Source organism: Microcaecilia unicolor, chromosome 12 (genome assembly GCF_901765095.1).
Source record: "Microcaecilia unicolor chromosome 12, aMicUni1.1, whole genome shotgun sequence".
Classification (NCBI taxonomy): Eukaryota; Metazoa; Chordata; class Amphibia; order Gymnophiona; family Siphonopidae; genus Microcaecilia; species Microcaecilia unicolor.
The window spans coordinates 95,726,587-95,747,652 of NC_044042.1; the positions used below are offsets into that span (position 1 = coordinate 95,726,587).

Here is a 21,066-nt window from a genome sequence, read left to right on the forward strand (position 1 = left end):
CTCTTTAATAACTTTAGAAACCTCATCAACTTGAATAGGTCCATCTACGATCTCTCTCTGTTCTACTGTGAAGGTAGGGAAGGAGCAAGATGAAAGATAACCTTTCATGGCATCTGGACTGATGGAAGCGTCCAAGGTATACAACGTTTGATAAAACGAAAGAAATCATTGGCAAATCTGCAAGGAAGACATCAAAAGGTTACCCCCACCATCTTGCACTCTTAAGAATCGTGCGATTGACTTGGCGTTGCCGAAGTTTCACCATCAAAGAGCGACCCAGTTTGTTACTGTATACATAATGATTCTGACGCTGTTGACAGAGGAACAACTGAAGCTGATCAGAATAAATTTGGTCCAATTTCAAGCAGAGAGCTTGAATTTCACGCAAGGTAGAGGCCGAGTGGGTAGACTTATGAGATTCAGCCAAGAAAGACAGTTGTGAGAGGCACTTAGCAATTTCCACCTGCTGTAGCCTAGCCCGAGCACTAGCTTTTTGCAAAAAGAATCCCCTGGAGACAGCCTTAAGAGCGTCCCAAACAATATCTAGAGATGGATCGGCATGTAAATTAATTTCAAAATATTCTTTTAGTTCTATAACTTGCTAAAATCTCCTCTTCCTAGTATTCAATGTCCACCTCCTATCCCTATCCTCCTCCCGGAGGGAAGGAAGCTGAACCCAGACCGGGGCATGATCAGAAAGTGTTATGACCCCTATGTCCGAGTCCCACTCCATGTGAGTCAGAGACGTATCAATTAACAGGTAGTCTATACGTGACTAAGTACTGTGAGAATTTGAGTTGAAGGAATGATCACGGTCTGCAGGTTGAGAGACCCCCCACACATCCGAAATCCCTAACAAAGCTGAAGATATCTGGGTATCCATCATGGAAGGAGGGCCTGATCTATCCAAAGCAGGATAAAATGTAGCATTAAAGTCCCCCCCCCCCCCCCCCCACTATTAATTTACCCGAAAGAAAAGAAGCACCAGCAAGTTTTTTAATAAAACATTTCTTTTGGAATCTACTCTCTTTGTCTCGCTTGAGGTTAACTACCTGTATCTGCAGCGATGAGTGAAGATAGCTACTCCGCGTTTCTTAGAAGCATCGGCTGCAGACGCACATAAAATGTTAGGATATTGAGGGTGTGATAGTAATTTCTCATGGTCTCTCCTGAGATGGGTTTCCTATAAAAACACCACATGAGGCCTAAAGTGAAGTTCCTTAAATAATTTGTGGCGCTTTTGTGGATAATTCAGCCCCTTAACATTATAAGACAAAAACTTTAGGTCTTTACTCATAATAGACAAAGGACAAACTGTCTCTGATAAAGCACACTGGTAAGTGAGAACCCCAGCCAACAAAAACAAAGCCTCCCACCCTTCCGAACAAATAACCCTCCCCAAACCCCCCACCCCCTCCCTTCTAGGCCCACCCACCCTAGCACCATCATACACCAAACAGAAAACCCCCAAAAGGTACTGAATGGGAATAATTAGAGGAACCAACCCACAATACCCAGTGAACCCCCCCCCCCCCCCACCCAAATTCCAGACATCCCACAAACACACCCCTAACCCCAACCCGCTATTACATGGACAGTATTACATCCAACCACCAGCTATATATAATTTGTATCAGAGTCCAACATTACAACAGCTAGCCCCCTGGTCTAAAACCCGGGAAAAGGCAAAATAAACACCAAACATCATGTCTTTGAGCCACCCCAGAGCAAGTCAGACTGGAACAGATGATTTCCTCGACTTCGGAGCAGCTCTTTTCCATTCCTGGAACTTGGCCTTCGTTGAAGGAGCTAAATCCGCCGGTGCACCACTACTGGGGGCCAAACCAGCTGCATGAAGGATCTTCCAAGCTTCAGGGAGATGATGGACCCTACATGGCTTCACTTCTAACGTGAAGCACAAGGCAAAGGGGAAAGCCCAACAGTAGGAGATCTTCTCTTTTACCAAAATGTCCAGGACTGGCTTCATGGCACATCTCTGGGCCAGTGTAAAAAGGGAAAGGTCCTCGTAGACAGAAACTTTAGTCTCATTGTAATCCAAAGATGCAAGCTGGCAGGAACGCACTAGTAAACGTTCTTTCAAAGCATAAGAAGTAAACCTCACTATGTCGTCTCTAGGTCTATTTTCCAGAGATTTCCCAAGTGCCCTATGTGCTCTGCCAAATTCCATTCCTCCTGCTTCCAACTCCTTGCCCATGGTTTTGACACACAGCAAACAAACTACGGCGGGGACATCCTCCGCATCACCATTTTCGGGCACCCCACGAAACCTCAAGTTGTGCCTGCGTCCACGATTTTCTAGGTCGTCGACCTTACATTGAAGCTCCTCGTTCTGGGCAACCAACTAGGAAATTCAGGAATCAATTGCAGAAACACATTCCACCTGCTCGTCCGCCCGCTCCTCCAGGTCCTCAACCCGACTTCCAAGCTCCCTTAAGTAAAAACATAGCGTCCATGCGCTCAAGAATTTCCTCTTTTGAAGCCTTTATCTTAGCGTGAATCTCAGCCAGACATTTTGTTAATTCGAGAAATTCGCTTTTGAAGTTGTGGGCTGCGGTTCAACCAGAGAAGACACCAAATCTGAGTCAGAGGAGTGACCGGGGCGGGGGACACATGGCGTGCAGGGCCCTTTCCCGCTTGCCTCGCAGAATGTCTCTCAGCCTCCTTACGCTGTGACGAAGGAATTTTACTCATCTCCAAGAGTAAGTTCCAGACACCCACTCCGGAAAATGTCGGGCCCAAATGAACAGTGGATAAGGATGGATTTTGCTAAAGAAGGCAGGAAAATGTGAGAGCTAGATTTTCAGGCACCGTGACATCACTTCCTCATTGACTATTTTATCCTTTCAAATAGTACTAAGGGGCATCCCATTAAAAAAAAAAAAAAAGTAAAACAAATTTAAGAATGTCATTTTCTCAGTCACACCCATTACCTGTGGAATTTATGGGCAAGGTTAACAGCTGGGTTTAATAAAAAGATGTGGACGTCCAGGAGGACTGGCCCATTCATAATTATTAACCGTTACTAGGTAGACCTAAGCAGTGGCGTAGCCAGACTGCCAATTTTGGGTGGGCCTGAACCCAAAGTGGGTGGGCACAAAATTTTCTCTCTACCCCCCTCCCCCAGCAAAATGTAGTCACACTCAGATACAATTGTCACACAGGGTAAAGTGCTGCTTTTCAGTGCATCGGATTTCAGACAATTTATTTAATAGCCTAACATCCTTTTCAGTAAGCTTTCAGAGGCCAAAACCTCCTGCCTCAGGTCAGTATAATGCTGTTACGGTATCCTCTCCTGACCTAAGGAAGGAAGTATTGGTCTCTGAAACTTTATTAACACCATATTACTTTATCCTACATTAAAAATAAAATTATTTTCTTTACCTTTGTTGTATGGCCATTTACTTTTTCTCATTGTGTTGCTCCCAGTCTCTAGATTCTGCTTTCTTTCGTTTTCGCTTAACTCTTCTGCCAGGGTTTCCTGGCCATTTGTCATTTTTCTCTCCTTTTTCTTTGCTTTCTTCAATATTTTTCTGCCTCTCTCTGTCCAGATTTAATTCATTCTTACTATCCATTCTTTAATTTCCTTCATCTACTTATGGCTTTTCATCTTTTTCTCACCCTTTGTTCTCCCCATGCCCCTTCCTCTTATTCTCCAGTCTTTCACTACTCCCCTTTTCCATCCAGCAGCTTTCCTCTTTCTCTCCCCATCCTTCCAGTGTCTCCCCTCTCTCTCCCCATTCCTTCCAGTAGTCTCCCCTCTTTCTTTCTGCATCCTTTCATCCAGTGTCACCTCTTTCTCCCTGCCCTTCCATCCAGCGTCTTCCCTCTTTCTCTCCCCATCCTTCCACCCATCTACCCTCTCTCCTGATCCTTCCATCTAATGTCTCTCTCTCCCTCCTTCTAACCAGTGTCTATCTCTCTACCCTTTTCTGTTCAGTGTCCCTTCTCTCTCCACATCCTTCCAGTCTCTCCCCTTTCTCTCTGCATCCTTTCATCCATCTCCCCTCTTTCTCTCCCCATCCTTCCATCCGTTTTCCCTCTTTCTCTGCCATCCTTCCATCTGTTTCCCTCTTTCTCTTCCATCCTTCCGTCTGTTTTCCCTCTTTCTCTCCCCATCCTTCCGTCTGTTTTCCCTCTTTCTCTGCCATCCTTCCGTCTGTTTTCCCTCTAACATCCTTCCGTCTGTTTTCCCTCTTTCTCTCCTGATCCTTCCATCTGTTTTCCCTCTTTCTCTCCCCATCCTTCCGTTTTCCCTCTTTCTCCCCAGTCCCCATCCTGCCATCCGTTTTCCCTCTCCCGATTCAGGCCCGCAGCCCCAGCTACAAAAAGAAGAAGCGCTCAGCTGATTGAGCTAAGCGCCGCCACCAACGCTAATGACGAGAAAAAATGTTTTAAAAAAAAGCGCGGCACCGCAGGCAGCCTCGAAGCATTGGCTGCTGGCTCTGCAGGCTCCTCCCGTCTCTTACATCACTGCCCCTGCTTCGCTCCAGGGGCAGTGATGTAAGAGACAGGAGGAGCCTGTAGAGCCAGCAGCCAATGCTTCGAGGCTGCCTGCGGTGCCGCGCTTTTTTTTAAAAACATTTTTTCTCATCGTTAGCGTTGGCGGCGGCGCTCAGCTCAGTCAGCTGAGCACTTCTTCTTTTTGTAGTGCCGGCCCTGCTGCTCAACAGGAAAAGCAGCAGTGGCCGGCAATGGGAGCTGGGGCTGGCGCGGGCCTGGAGGAAAAGTGGGTGGGCGGGCCAGAGCTGAAATTGGGTGGAGGCCCACCCGTAGCTACGCCCCTGGGTCACCTAAGGGTCACCATCTCCTTCAGACACTCAGTTACGGGTTTTCCCATTAGGCTCTGCCAGGTACTTCCAAGTAACCCAGACTGGTGACCAGTTGGCAAGAAGATGCTGGACTCAACAGACTATTAGTCTGATCCAATGTGGAACTTCTTATGTTCTTACAACAGGGTAGTTCTGGCCAAAATAATAATGCAGACACTTTTTAAACTGAATGAAATACTATCTAAAATATCATTGAACAAGACAGAGAAATAAGACCTCATAAGAGAGCTGAATCTGTCAAGATTCCCTTGAAATGTCTTCAGGCAAAACTTTACAGCTTCCATCAGGGTCTGTGATCTAACTAACCCACCTAGTATTTTGTTATTGGCGTAACTGCCAAGCTAATAACTTTTCCACCCTGCTGCTCTATTCCAAATAATCTCTTCTAGTCCTCCTCGTTAAGTAATGAATTCTATTAACATCCACTAGATCTAACTGATGTTTCAAATTCCTCAACTGTTCTGCCATTAATTTCATGTAATTTAAGATGAAAAGATCAAACATATAAATGGCAAGTGACCGACTCACCTGCAAATGCGCAGTAGAGTCGGAACGCTAAGAGTGTAGAAGTCCAAGCCCCGCCTCCACCAGCAGTACAGCCCAATAGGGAGGAGGCCTTGGACATGGGCGTGGAAATCGGAGGAGGAGGGAGAAAGGAGAGAAGGAGGGGCGGAACTGAGGGAAACAGATGTTGTGGGGAGGGCAGAGGAGAGAGCAGGGTTGGTGGAGGGGGGCCCATAAGAAAACAAAAAACTAGCCCGTTGTTACGGGCTTAACGGCTAGTATTTACATAAACAATTGGTGGTGAACCTTTGCTTTCTCTCTCCTGCCCCATGCTGCTATTTGAATAAGAATACCCCTCATATAAGCATCTACCTCCCTTTCTATCCCTTCTGCCACTACCCCATTCTCATTCATGAGTAGATATTACTTGCACTTAAAGACTATTTGTTGTTGTACCTCTGGGAAAGCGAACAAGTTCAAATTCTTCCTCCACTGGTGTTCATAGGCTCTCACCTTCTCAATGGTGATCACTCCCATAACCATGCAATAACCTGATACAATGATTAGGAGAATCAATACCTCCCCCTCTAGCAACCCAGGCGCTAGAGAATGACACGGGGACGGGGATCCGCAATAACCGTGGGGATGGTGACAGAGCCCACAAGGATGGGGACAAACTTTGTCCCTATGTCGTTTTCTACTTTGAAGCCTGTTAATGAACTGGACTTACATAGTAACATAGTAGATGACGGCAGAAAAAGACCTGCACGGTCCATCCAGTCTGCCCAACAAGACAACTCATGTGTGCTACTTTTTGTGTATACCCTACTTTGATTTGTACCTATGCTCTTTAGGGCACAGACCGTATAAGTCTGCCCAGCACTATCCCCGCCTCCCAACCACCAGCCCCGCCTCCCAACCACCGGCTCTGGCACAGACCGTATAAGTCTGCCCAGCACTATCCCCGCCTCCCACCACCGGCTCTGGCACAGACCGTATAAGTCTGCCCAGCACTATCCCCGCCTCCCAACCACCGGCTCTGGCACAGGCCGTATAAGTCTGCCCAGCACTATCCCCACCTCCCACCACCGGCTCTGGCACAGATCGTATAAGTCTGCCCAGCACTATCCCCGACTCCCACCACCGGCTCTGGCACAGACCGTATAAGTCTGCCCAGCACTATCCCTGCCTCCCAACCTCCAGTCCCGCCTCCCAACCACCGGCTCTGGCACAGACCGTATAAGTCTGCCCAGCACTATCCCCGCCTCCCACCACCGGCTCTGGCACAGACCGTATAAGTCTGCCCAGCACTATCCCCGCCTCCCAACCACCGGCTCTGGCACAGGCCGTATAAGTCTGCCCAGCACTATCCCCACCTCCCACCACCGGCTCTGGCACAGATCGTATAAGTCTGCCCAGCACTATCCCCGACTCCCACCACCGGCTCTGGCACAGACCGTATAAGTCTGCCCAGCACTATCCCTGCCTCCCAACCTCCAGTCCCGCCTCCCACCACTGGCTCTGGCACAGACCGTATAAGTCTGCCCTGCACTATCCCCGCCTCCCAACCTCCAGCCCCGCCTCCCACTACCAGCTCTGCTATCCAATCTCGGTTAAGCTCCTGAGGATCCATTCCTTCTGAACAGGATTCCTTTAAGTTAATCTCACGCATGTTTGAATTCCGTTACCGTTTTCATCTGCACCACCTCCCGCGGGAGGGCATTCCAAGCATCCACCACTCTCTCCGTGAAGAAATACTTCCTGACATTTTTCTTGAGTCTGCCCCCCTTCAATCTCATTTCATGTCCACTCGTTCTACCACCTTCGTATCTCCGGACTGTTATTTATATTTGAGTGATGCAGACAATGATATTTAGATTTTTTGGAAAAACAAGCAAACATGCTGGCCACAACTAACAAAATTTGCACGGGGGATCCTGTACATCCTGCTACCAGCACATCTTCTAAGAAGACATCTTCTATTGCAGAAGGGACTGTGGAAGACAAGAGAGCTAGACTGAATCTTGATACTGTTGATGACTTCTTATTTATCCACAGATTTAAAAATCATGACAGTGCTACATAGGGCATATTTCTCCCCTCTAGGGCATACAGAACGGGTTGAATTTTGTACCTGTGGACATTTTAACAGGGTGGATTAGGATTCCTTGGGGTAGTAAAAATCAGCTATTGTTGGGGTTGGAAGGGTAGAGGGTGGTGGTGAGGAGGATTATCATCGCTGTTCACTGTTATTATTGTTTTCTATTTGTAATTTATATACAATAGTTGAACAGCATATTGTTCCTTTTTTATACTTTAAAAAAAGATTTAAATATAAAATCATAATTGTTCGAGGCTTCTGCAGAGGAGGACAGAGCCCATGAGGATGGAGCGGGGACGGGGACAGAACCTCCAGGGACAGGGCGGGGACAGAGACAGAATTCATGAGGACGGGGAGCAACCTTTGTCTCGGTGTCATTCTCTACCAGGCACCATTTTTCTGTAAATGTCCTAGATTAAGATAAGTGCTTTCCTGAAGAGAATGTATGTTCTTTGGTGCTCAGGTTAAATACTCACCTGGCTAAACAAGTCTTCAATGCTTTACTTTCTCTTCCAGCTTCCCTTCCTCCTCTAGAGGACCTCTCTCCTTTATCTACTGTGCAGTTCATGTCTCCCCCTAAAATGAGGTCCCCAACAATCTTGTTACTCAAGGAATAGAGTTTTTTTCAGAAAAGTTCCCTTTGGGGCCATTTTGAGGCATAATGAACAAGTGTGAATATCATTTCTCCCTATTAACTAGACCACCCTACCTTATCATCCCCTACCCCCTTCCTTTCCTAAACATAACTCCTCCTATCTTCTTTGACTCTGCTGAAAAGAAAGTGTACCAGCCCCCACCCCCCTCTGTAATTTTTATGGAGAGAACTTCAGTTCTTGGAACATGGCTATATCTACTTGATAATCTTTCAGGTGTTTTAAAACCCTTTTAATTGCTGTTTTTTTTGTTGGGTTTTTTTTTTTTTGGGGGGGGGGGGGGTGGTAGTTCCTGGTTTATGGAATCAACCACCGGCTTCTCTCCATGTGGTAGAGTCTTTTGTTCGATTTAAGGCTTTATTAAGTTATCTTTTTTCTATTGGCTTTTAATTTGTCTATTCCTTGATACTGTTACGGTGCAGATGGCATGCTTTTATATTAGGGACCTCTTCAAATATTGCTGGCCTTCTTTTAGGGTTGGTTTTTTTTTTAAGTAGTGTTTGTAATGTTTATTCTTTCTCTTGGAATGTTTCGATTCTGTGGTATAGAAAGTGTGAATAAACTATAATGAAGTTCTTTTCTTCTGTTTTATTTTATGATATTCTGTAAACTGCTATGATCTCAGTTTTAGCAACACAGTACAGCAAATTGTATAATAAACATAAAGGGATGGTTGAGACCTCCCATATTCCATGTTGCAATCTTACACTATAAATTAATAAACTATTTTAGAAGCGTGGACTTCTGCTTTGCCTGTGTCTCCTGGAACATTCTTCTCCTTCCACTCCCATTTTGTGCCCTTGTTTTTTTGTGGAAGCTGTATGGACCCTCCTTTCTCTTGGACCGCAATCTTACACTTATCTAATCTAATTATTACTCTAATCTAATCTTCTCTATGAAACAGAGCTCAAAGTGGTTAACAAAAATAAGCAAAATTACAGAAATCTAACAGATCATTAAACAGGAAAAGATCTCAAGTATCATGAAATGGGTACTTACATCCATTGCACCTCCTCCCCTCTCTCCCCCAACACACCAATACTGTACCCTGCTTTGAACCAACTCTCTCCCCACCATATCCCCCTCCTGCCTCCAAGTACCCCTCTCCCTCCCCAGACCAACCCCCAATAAACATCAAACGTACTTCCCCCCAATATGCTCCCTCATCCCCCATCTTGTTGTCTCATTCACGTCATTCAACTGTTAGCCACACAGACAACCATTCCACCTAAACATATCCATCTCTTCAGGTCAACCAACACGCCACTACTGTTACATCCACTTTCATAGCCTCCTTTCGATACTCAGATAGTACTAATGGTCCTGTTAAGTATCAAATATGCCCTTCATGGCTCTAGGGGTCTCCTGGCCCAAGGCTTCCTCTTCTGAATCCTCAAGGGCTTTGTTTCTTCCAGGAGTTAGGAGTCTTTACTGCTCCAGACAGGTTTTCTGGTGGTAAACTCTGTAACGTCTGTAGTTGTTCCACTCTGGGTTTCTGACCCAGGCGACTCTGCTACTGCCCAGCTCTTCCCAGAGTCTTTTAATTGCAGTAGATTTTATCTGAATACCCTGATGGGGTTTTTTTTTACCCCAAATTGGGTCCCCTCTGTTGCCTGGTGTATTTTAGGGATTTTATAAAAGCTTCAATTTCAGTCACATTACTAAGGAAATGATGCTTCCCTGTCCATTATGAGGATGAATTTTGTTGGACACCAAATACCTGCTTGTAGCCCCCCTTTCTGACAGCATTTGTTTATACTTCCATAGATCTCTCTGTGTTCTCATAGTCTCTGTGCTTAAGTCCAGAAATACCTACCAGTTCTCAATTTTCAAATTTGTTTCTGTCGTCTAGCTAGTTTGTGCTCTAATTCTGGAACGTGCAATAACTTAAGAATGAATGCCTGTGGAACGGAGGTATTCCAGCTGCAAGTGCAGTTCTCTATGTGTTCTTTCATACAACGGCAGTGCAGGTGACCCCAGGAAGCCCTGCTCCAAAGCTTTCCTCATGAACTGTGTGGCTTTACCTCATTCCATGCCCTCAGGAAATCCAAAGATTCTCAAATTAGACTTCCTGCTCTGATCTTCTTGACGTCCAGCTCATCAGTTAGGTGCATATCTATCTCTTTGCGTGCCATCAGTGGCTGTTCAAGTTTCCCGGTTGCACAGAATCTAGTTCTTTACTGCTTTGTTAGGATAATACTGAATCTAACTCTAGCTAGCCAGGCTCTTATTGGCTCCTTTGAGAGTCAGAGTTCTCCGTCTCCACCTGCTGGAAGGCATGCACAAACCATTAGTCATTTTCTGGTCCGATCTGGAGGGACTAATGGAAAGCAAGTTAGCAGGTAAGATCTAATTTCTCCTTCTTTGTTATATTTTACAAAGGTCCTTCAGCATCTCGTGTTTATGCCAAGAGATTTCATTTGTCAAAAAATTTGTTATGCAAAATGGACTAGACATGTATTTGAAGAACGTGTTTTCAGTGATGTCTGTAAGCTGTGTGTTCTTGGTGTTTCTTTCTGTGTCATATGAGTTAGTATATCTGGCAGGATGTACCTTTGAACAAAAGGACAAAGTGAGCTGTTTATCCTTCCTGAACATGTGAAAAGTAACACACTTCTACAGTAGAAAAAACAAATAAAGTCTAAAAACCTTCCACTGTAGTGAAATAGGTGTGGATAGCAACAGTATTGACATGAACACGCAGTGTGAGTGGTTAGATGTCCTCTGATATTTGTATTTGAGTCATCGTTGAATTTATTTTGTCTTTTTAATAGTAGCAAGTAAGTCTTTTCTGTATACCTTTTGTAGTTCTTCAAAGATGCTAAAGTAGTACATCATTACACAAAACATTCAATTTTGCAACAGTCTACAAGGAGGAACATACATAGAATTCAAGACTACAAGTGTCTAAAGTGCTGAGATTGATTTGGTATCTGCAGACACAGTATATTTATTTTTGGTTTATTTTTCAAATATTTTGCCAGGAGATTTTACTGTTTTTGAAATGAATTGGAACATCAAATATTTTTTGCTATTTCTTAAAATGTCTTGAGGATTCGCTTAGTTTCAAGTCTTCATACTATCATGCAGAGGGACCTGGGTTTGGCTCCCTTAAGCATCTGGTATGTGTACACTGAAGCCTGTCCACTAGATGTCCCTATTAATGAATGACTTCATTTCCCTCCAAGGAGCTGTAAATTCTTTCTTCATAGCATTCCAGGACTGCTAAAGGAAGTAGACTTCACCTGAGTAGGCGGTCGGTGGCCCAACAGTTTGGGGAGACTAAAGGGGGTGGGGTGGGGCCAGGGGTGGAGCTTACATCCATAATTGTCTGATAACACAGAAAAAAAATAAGTAAAAATAAAAGTCACAATTAATACCTTTTATTAAATTTAGATATTAGATATGTATCATATGTCAAAGAATAAAGTGGTTGCTCAAAGCATATACTAACCACAATCGCTCAACTGCAAAACACTATGCACAACTTTGTGCAAAAACACACTCAGAACCTTACTGTACCATAAATACTACACTGGGCAGAAACTAATACCACCCATACGGAAAATGCAGACTGTCAACAATATGAAACAAGGGATCATAATATCACAATTCTCATGTAGAGCCAAAAAACACCCTTTCAGTGGCTCTCATAGTGTTCACAATGAGTTCCTTTTATTAACGACCATATGTGTCATGATTTAGGCTCTACACTCTTTCTGATGTTTTGGTGCCACCTCAGTAAGGCAAACACACAATCTCTCCACTGCAAAACATTATACACAAACTTGTGCAAAAACACACTCATAACCTTATCAAACCACAACAGCACTAATTCCAAGGACAGGACGAGCTACAACCTTATGCATGGAAAGGCAGCACTATAATTACACCGGGCTCTAAAACACAAGTACACAACTTAGTGAAACAAAAACAAAACAAAAAGGGCTGCAAATACTACACACTGGCAGAATACTGCACCTTGATCACACATGAAAAACACATGACACAACAGATATGAAGGCAAAATACTGAACTGGAAAGTTACCTCAAGAAGTCAGACTAGAAAAATTGAAACTTACATGCAAATATCACAGATGCACATTTCCAAAAGCTGACATATTCTAATTAATAAATTCTGAATAAAAAAAAGGTTTCTACCTTTGTTGTCTAAGCATTTAGTTTTTTTTTTTTAGCTTTGGTCCCAGTGTCTTCTGTTTTATGCAGTGTCTTCTTTCCATTTGATATTTTTTCTCTCACCATGTCCACCATCCTTCTGTGTCTTTATGCATCCTGTCTACCATCTGTAGCCCTGTCCCTATCCTTTCTCCAGTTTCAACATCTGCCCTCAAAGTGTTCCAATCCAGCCCTTAAATTCAGCAATTTCCCCTCCATCCATATCCAGCATTTCTTCTCACTCCCCTCCATCCATGTGCATCTACTTGCATCCACTGCATCTATAATATCAGCAAAATTCGCCCTTTCCTTTCTGAGCACACTACCAGAACCCTCCATCCACACTCTTATCACCTCTCGCTTAGACTATTGCAACTTGCTTCTCACAGGTCTCCTACTTAGCCATCTCTCTCCTCTTCAATCTGTTCAAAATTCTGCTGCATGACTAATATTCCGCCAGTGTCATTATGCTCATATTAGCCCTCTCCTCAAGTCACTTCACTGGCTTCCTATCCGTTTCCGCATACAGTTCAAACTCCTCTTATTGACCTATAAGTGCATTCACTCTGCAGCTCCTCAGTACCTCTCCACTCTCATCTCTCCCTACATTCCTCCCTGGGAACTCCGTTCACTGGGTAAATCTCTCTTATCTGCACCCTTCTCCTCCATCGCTAACTCCAGACTCCGTTCCTTTTATCTTGCTGCACCATATGCCTGGAATACACTTCCTGAGCCGGTACGTCAAGCTCCATCTCTGGCCGTCTTCAAATCTAAGCTAAAAGCCCAACTTTTTGATGCTGCTTTTAACTCCTAACCCTTATTGACTTGTTGAGAACCCTTATTTTATCATCCTCACTTTAATATTCCCTTATCTCTTGTTTGTCCTGTTTGTCTGTCCTAATTAGATTGTAAGCTCTGTCGAGCAGGGACTGTCTCTTCATGTTCAAGTGTATAGCGCTGCGTACGTCTAGTAGCGCTATAGAAATGATAAATAGTAGTAGTAGTAATTCCTCTCATTTCTGCAGCTTTACAACGGTATCCTCGATGTAAAGGGGGGGGGGGGGGGGGTGAACCAAGAAAAGGAGAACCGCCTTCTAACTGCTCTACATGTTCTCTGACCACCGTGTCACCTATTTCAGTCTTTGTGGTTCTGAGCTCTTGCAAAACCAAGAGGAAAGTCTGTTCACTGTTTTACTCTTCACTTCTACCTCCAGAGCAGGCGCCGTGGGCAATGCATTTTTAGGTGTAAATGTGTGAAAGAGGATGCAACTGTAGTGGCTGTGGGCAATCCATTTCAGGTGTTCTTGTGTTTCCCCATCAGTACCCACCTTTGCGACTTTACTAACGTACATATCCTTAATTGATGGGGTAGTTTGGGGGTTTTAATTCACAGTAACATACCAGGATTGTGCCTCGATCCACTGTGACAGATAATGCCGGACTTCTATGGGAAAGTGCTGACCATACAGAGCCTGCATCTGCCGAAGGGCATCTCCCTGCAGCTGCTGGGCCTGGATCCACACTGCCATGGTTAATCACAGACTGCAGAGGAAGACAAGGAAAACAGGTTATCTACTCAAGCAGAAATATTGGCTCATACTGGCAAGAGAGCTAAAAACAAACATGTTCACCGACAAGAAAGCTTTACAACACGTCTGGAACATTACAAACTCTGCTTCCAAGTTGTAAATTTTATTCACATTTAATTTCTGTACTAAGTAAGGAGTGCTGCTGCTGTCATGCCTCAGTGGATTATTGCCTTCCTTCCACCAGGACACTGGCTGCCAGTCACTATCACTCAGATGAACAACAGTTTAATCTAATTGGCAATGGAATGTGCCATGTGTCTTAATCTCTAGACCAGTGGTTCCCAAACCAGCCAGTCAGGTTTTCAGTATATTCACAATGAATATTCATGAGATAGATTTGCATGCAGTGAAGGTAGTGCATGCAAATCTTCTATCGTGAATATTCATTGTGGGAATCCTGAAATCTTGACTGGCTGGGGTGCCTCCAGGACCAGGTTTGGGAACCACTGCTATGACTTCAAAGTCTGAAGGCCAATGATGTAGGCTGGATATTCAAAGCGATTTACCCAGCCAAGGGAGGCTCCTGGCCGTTTAAATTGCTTCTACGGGGCCTATCTGCTGATACTCAGCGGCGCTAACCGCTGAACTGAAAACCGGCTATTTTTTGGGCGGTCTGGGGGTGGAGTCGGTACTTAAGCCAATATCCAGCACTTAGCCGCCTAATTGAACCGGATATATTGGACCGCATAAAACACAGTCCTATCTTTATTCGGTTTTATTTAGGAGATTAAGTACTGAATATCGCACTTAACTGGGATAAGGGGTGGGTAGCCAGCCAGATAGACCCAGATATCCAATGCCAGTGCCTGGACAGTGGCATAATGCCGTTGGTGACCAAAAGAACGCCGACACCTATCAGCTGAACATTTACCCCATAGCAGTTAGCTTACAATAAATGCTTTACATAATGAATTTTTACCCTCTCTTCCATCCCAACTCACGAGGAAAGAGGCTACAGTGAAACCAGACAATGCAGAAGGCATTGACAATGCATAGGAGCTGACTCTGTGGGGGCTGGAGCACCCCCAATATTGAGAAAATTCCTTGTATGTATCCAGGGAGGGGTTATTTCTATTAGGCGCAGCACCCCAATAATTTTGAAAAGTTGGCTCCTATGCTTACAGGAGAGGGGGTGGCCTAGCCTAGTGCTTCAAAGAGTAATGGGATGGGAAGCCGGAGCTCCAAGTTCAAGTTCTGCTACTGATATTCACCACAGACTCTGGGCAAAGTCATTACATAATTCTCCCTCGTAGCTTGTAAGCACAATAATGAAGGGATTTATTATACATCTACCCAATTTTGTTGTACTTCAGAAATAAGCAAATAAAATAAAAAGCAATAAAATCCTGTGATCAAAGAGCAGGACTATGGAGAACAAAATGAAGCTACGAAATAGTAAACTGAAAATGAATTGGAGAAACTTTTTCTTCCCTCAACGTGTAATCTTGACTAATTCCTCAACGTGATCCTGACTAATTCTTGCAAAGACTACTCAAACTAGATTATCTTGCTTATTTGGAAAAGAATTATCTTTAATTGGTAAGAATGATCTTTCTAATGAGTTATATAAACAAGTGAGTCAATGCTCATTGCACCCTTCTAGCACTGACTGCCTAGGTTCCTTACTCAGTTGATCTAAAAGACTCCAATAGGGAAAGGTGTTTTCTAATATACGGAACCTCTCTGTATTAATGATGTTTTGCTGCAAGGTCCATGTTTGTTTACTATCTGTAAGAACAAGTGCTTCTCTTTGAATCATTTTTATGATTGTAATCTGCTAAAACCTTGCACTAAGTAATATATCAAATCCATAATTAATGCCCACTGAAACTGATCGGTCCGAGACCAGCCCATGCGCCACACACCAGCTCAGGAGATTGGCCCAAGGCCTCAAAGTGACATATAACACATATACTGCACGACTGCTGCCAAAGACCTACACCACCACATACCTGATCAATAACAAAATGAAAACCGCCAAATTGCTCCTAATAATTTACTCCCTATCCCTAATTCACCACACACCCTCTCAGAGACACCAACAACATACCCAAAATACACAATCTAAATAGGTTACCCAGGAACTATATATCCCACCAAAATAACAACAACCAACACAACGGAAGTACTACCATACGTGGACAAAATCAATGTAAAGGAAAGAAAGGACCTAACAAACCTAGAAAGCAAGAGAACAAACTAATAAAAATCAACACTACTTCGAATCTAACCGACCCCTACCAAGTAATTCAAGTGGGATACATAAACGCCAGATCAGTAGTTAATCAGTTAATATATCACAATGAGCAACACATGTAACTGTACAACCTTAATACATCCAGCATTATCTTATAATGCCTTCTGCTCTCACACTATCATGTATTTCATCTTCATGTAACCCAAAACACTCTGTAAAGCCAAATGTATACTCTCTTCTATTTCAGTATCCATGACGAATTGTAAGCCACATTGAGCCTGCAAAGAGGTGGGATAATGTGGGATACAAATGTAACAAATAATAATAATAATAATAATAATAATAATAATAAAACAACAATAACAGACTGGATCACGACAGACAACCTTGACCTTCTATTCATCAGCGAAACCTGGATCCATGACCAAAGTGACCCCATAATTTTAGACTTATGCCCCCCAGGCTACAAAATTACTCATTGGACAAGGAAAGAAAAAAAGAGGAGGAGGCATAGCACTAATCCACAGATCCCACTTCATCATAACAACAACAGCCGAATCTATAACACCCCAACTCGAAATTGCCTCCGTTAGAATTAACCATACATTCTTGCTCGACCACCTGAATGAACGCTGTACTGCTTTACAGAGCACCAGGTAACTGGCACGAATGCCAACCACAACTCATGGACTTTATATCGAATACATGTGTATCTAACTCCAATTTACTCATAATAGGGGACATAAACCTACACCTAGATGATCCTAACTCTATCAGTGCGCGTGAATGCAAGGATTTCCTCCAACTATGTGATCTCAACTGGCCAAATACACAAGCAACCTATGACAAAGGACACACACTCGACCTCATCACATACAAACTGTCCTCAGGTCTAAACCTAATACTAACAGACACAAAATGGATAGATGTACCTTGGTCAAACCACCACAAACTAAACCTATCCTTACAATGGCAAAAAAAAGGCTCATGCCACAATCAAGAACATACAACCTACACCACAAGAGGCCAAATTGACCCTGCAATATTTTGGCAACAGCTCTACAAGGATAAATGGACAACACAGACTCGAAACACTATCTCCTAGATTGGGACAATAGATGCAGAAACACACTAGATAACATAGCACCACTACAAACAAGAACATCACGAAGACACAACTCGATACCTTGGTTTAATGAAGAATTGAAAAAACTAAAAACACAAGTTAGGAGGTACAAACGAGCATGGAGTAAAATAAAAGATGAACACACATTCAATGCATGGAAACAAGTGCAAAGGAAATACAAATATGCACTACGACAAAGCAAAAGGTCATACTACAAAGCCAAAATAGGGCCAGCCTACAAAGACACACATAAACTTTTCCTACTAGTGAGCAAACTACTAGACACCACACCAGTCACTCTACCAACACAGATACCCCATCAGCAGACAACATTGCTAAATACTTCAATGAGAAAATTGTAAAGATACGACTCACGTTACCACCCAACACCACCGACCACGAAAAATTCATCGACTGTCTGGACCCAATCTCCGATGAATATCCTGCAAACAGAATCTGGACAAACTTCGCTATACTTACTGATGAATCAGTCACCCAAGCGATCAAAAGATTCGCCAAATCCCACTGTAAACTTGGCATATGCCCCAATAACCTAATAAGATCCGCTCCTCAACGCTTCATAACTGACCTCACAAACCACCTAAACTACATGCTACAACATGGACTATTCCCTAAGGATAAAGGAAACATACTACTGACACCAATACCTAAAGACACAAAGAAAAAAGCAAACGATATAACTAACTACCGCCCAGTGGCATCTATCCCTCTGGCAGTCAAACTAATGGAAAGTATGGTAACCAAGCAACTTAACGATTACTTAAACATTTTTTCAATATTACATGAATCTCAATCAGGATTTTGAACCAACCACAGCACCGAAACAGTACTAATCACTCTCCTAACCAAATTTAAGCAAGCAATCGCAACTGGCTAGTAAACTTCTCTTACAATTCGACATGTCCAGCGCGTTTGACATGGTAAGCCACAAAATACTATTAAATATCCTAGAATACTTCGTAATTGGAGGAAACATACTTAAGCCAAGCCCCCTCCCTACCCATCTTCAAATCTTTGCTCAAAGCTCACCTCTTCAATGCTGCCTTCGGCACCTAACCTTTTGGAAATCTAGACTGCCCCACTTTGTCTGTACACTTGTCTTTTAGATTGTAAGCTCGCTGAGCAGGGACTGTCCTTCTATGTTAAATTGTACAGCGCTGCGTAACCCTAGTAGCGCTTTAGAAATGTTAAGTAGTAGTAGTAGTTGGATCAAAGGCTTCCTAACTGCAAGAACATACCAAGTGATATCAAATTTGATTACATCATCACTATGGAAACCAGAATTCGGTGTACCCCAAGGATCACTGTTTTCACCGACCCTTTTCAACCTAATGATGACACCTCTAGCCAAAACGTTATCCAACCAAGGCCTCAATCCTTTCATCTACGCAGATGATGTCACCATCTACATGCCGTTTAAACATGATCTAACAGAAATCACAAAAGAAATCAAACACAGCTTCCAAATCATGAACTTATGGGCGGATGCATTCCAACTAAAACTCAACGCAGAAAAAACACAATGTCTCATCCTCTCATCACAACACAACACGAATAAATCCACCACTATAAACACCCCAAACTTTGCCCTTCCTGTTTCAGATCGTCTGAAAATTCTAGAAGTCAGAATCGACCGACATCTCACACTAGAAAGCCATGCGAAAAGCACAACAAAGAAAATGTTTCACTCAATGTGGAAACTCAAAAGAATAAAACCTTTCTTCCCAAGGGAAACATTCCGCAGACTAGTACAATCAATTGTACTAAGCCAACTAGACTATTGCAATGCAATCTATGCCAGATGCAAAGAACAAATCATTAAGAAACTCCAAACTGCACAAAACACAGCAGCCAGACTCATATTCGGAAAAATGAAATATGAAAGCGCCAAACCCCTAAGAGAAAAACTACATTGGCTCCCACTAAAAGAACGCATTACGTTCAAAATCTGTACTTTGGTTCATAAAATCATACACGGTGAAGCTCCGGTGTACATGACAAGCCTCATAGACTTACCAACCAGGAATTCTACTAGATCATCACATACATTCTTGAATCTCCACTACCCCAGCTGCAAAGGTCTAAAATATAAACTAACATATGCATCCAGTTTCTCCTATAAGCACGCAACTATGGAATGCACTACCAAAATCCACAAAAACAACACACGACATAACTAATTTCCGAACATTACTAAAAACCAACCTATTTAAGAAGGCATATCACAAAGACCCATCCTAAACGCCAGAGAACAAAATTCATACCAGAACTGAACAAAACGGATCTCTCTATCCCTGACTGTTTAAGCTAACTTATCATGATTGAACTTTTAACCCAAAACCTTTTATTTCTTAGTACGAATAACAGAATAATGTAAGCCACATTGAGCCTGCAAAAAGGTGAGAAAATGTGGGATACAAATGCTACAAATAAATAAATAAAACAAACTCTGGAATTTGTTGCCAGAGAATATAGTAAAAGCAGTCAGCTTAGCGAGGTTTAAAAAAAGGTTTGGATGGCTACTTAAAGGAAAAGTCCCTAGGCCATTATTAAAATGGGGAAAATCCACTGCTTATTTCTAGGATAAACAGCATAAAATGTACTGTACTGTTTTGGGGTCTCACCAGGTACTTGTGACCTGGTTTGGCCACTGTTGGAAACAGGATGCTGGGCTTGATGGACCTTCGGTCTGTCCCAGTATGGCAATACTTATGTACCACATAGGCCTTGAGTGTCATGCAAACATCAGACAACCACTCTTCCTCTTCCCCCACCTGCACCACTGTACCTGGTGGTGCACTTAGATAAAAAGCATGCTATTAATCCTGTGCATATGTTTTGGGGGGAGGGATAGAAAGGAGGAAGGGATGAACAGAATGTTATTCCTGTGAAGTTCAGCTGCTGCACACTAGTATGCCACAAACCCATTTAATTTACTTAAACTAGGAGCACAGGTAGCTGCTATGTACAATTTAAGGCTGACAGTGCTTTTTCGATGGCACTTGAGTTTTGCCATTTCGCTGTGAGTATTTAATTCAACACATTATCAGATCACGTGGCACAACAATAAGCAGAAGAGCTTTTTACTTGCATTGGCCTTGCAGGCATGTTCCTACAAGCCTCGGCTATTTAAAATAGTAATTACTTTAAAGGCAGAGATGTCAATGCTAATTTTTAAAGGTTAAAAAAAAAAAAAAATGTGATGGTGCTTTTAGAGTCATTTTCCCTGTGTATCCTTGGTTTTGGGGAAAATGTGATATTTCACTTGCTGATATGCGTCTAGAGAAGGTGGGCAGCCTTTATACACAGAGGGCTGTATGAATGTCAGCCTGGCAGGTTGCAACATTACATGTCGTCAAACCGGAAACGCACAGAACTCCATAGACTTTGTGATAAATAAATAAATTTTAACTAAAAACAATGGAAACAAATTGCAGAGTGCTTATTCTGAAAATATTTGCAAAATACAGTATTATAAAATTGCCAAACTCTGGTTAATGATGTTTTCTGTGTATACTTCCCATGGTTGCGCAGGCTGCATAAAATTCAATCCAGGCTGCAGGTTGCCACCCCTGTTCTAGAGAAATTCTGACACTCCCCTGTTACTCTCACAATGCATCACTCCAGAAAGGTGATTAGGTGCACAGGGAGAGGAATAGCCAGGAGGAAAAAAGAAAGAGATAATGCACCTGTATAAAATCTCTGTTGACACCTCATTTGGGGGCCCTCTTACAAAGGCACTTAAGGGCCTATGCACGTCCAAATCAGCATTTTCGCCTGGCTACTTACTGCGTGCTGGCCAGGTGTTAATTCTAAATTTGGTGCGCATTGAAAACACGCAGAACAAAG

The 21,066-nt window shown here is 43.1% G+C and overlaps 1 protein-coding gene across 5 annotated transcripts in view; it reads right to left on the minus strand.

Moving 5' to 3' along the window:
• The window catches only part of LOC115481497 (signal transducer and activator of transcription 5B), a 380,894-nt gene that overhangs the window by 114,684 nt on the left and 245,144 nt on the right, over positions 1-21,066 (minus strand). For all 5 annotated transcript variants that reach the window (XM_030220676.1, XM_030220679.1, XM_030220674.1 and 2 more), the window contains one exon: positions 13,686-13,826. In XM_030220676.1, coding sequence (XP_030076536.1) covers positions 13,686-13,813 — 128 coding nt within the window. In that variant the 5' untranslated portion in view covers positions 13,814-13,826. The remainder of the gene's footprint in view (positions 1-13,685; positions 13,827-21,066) is intronic.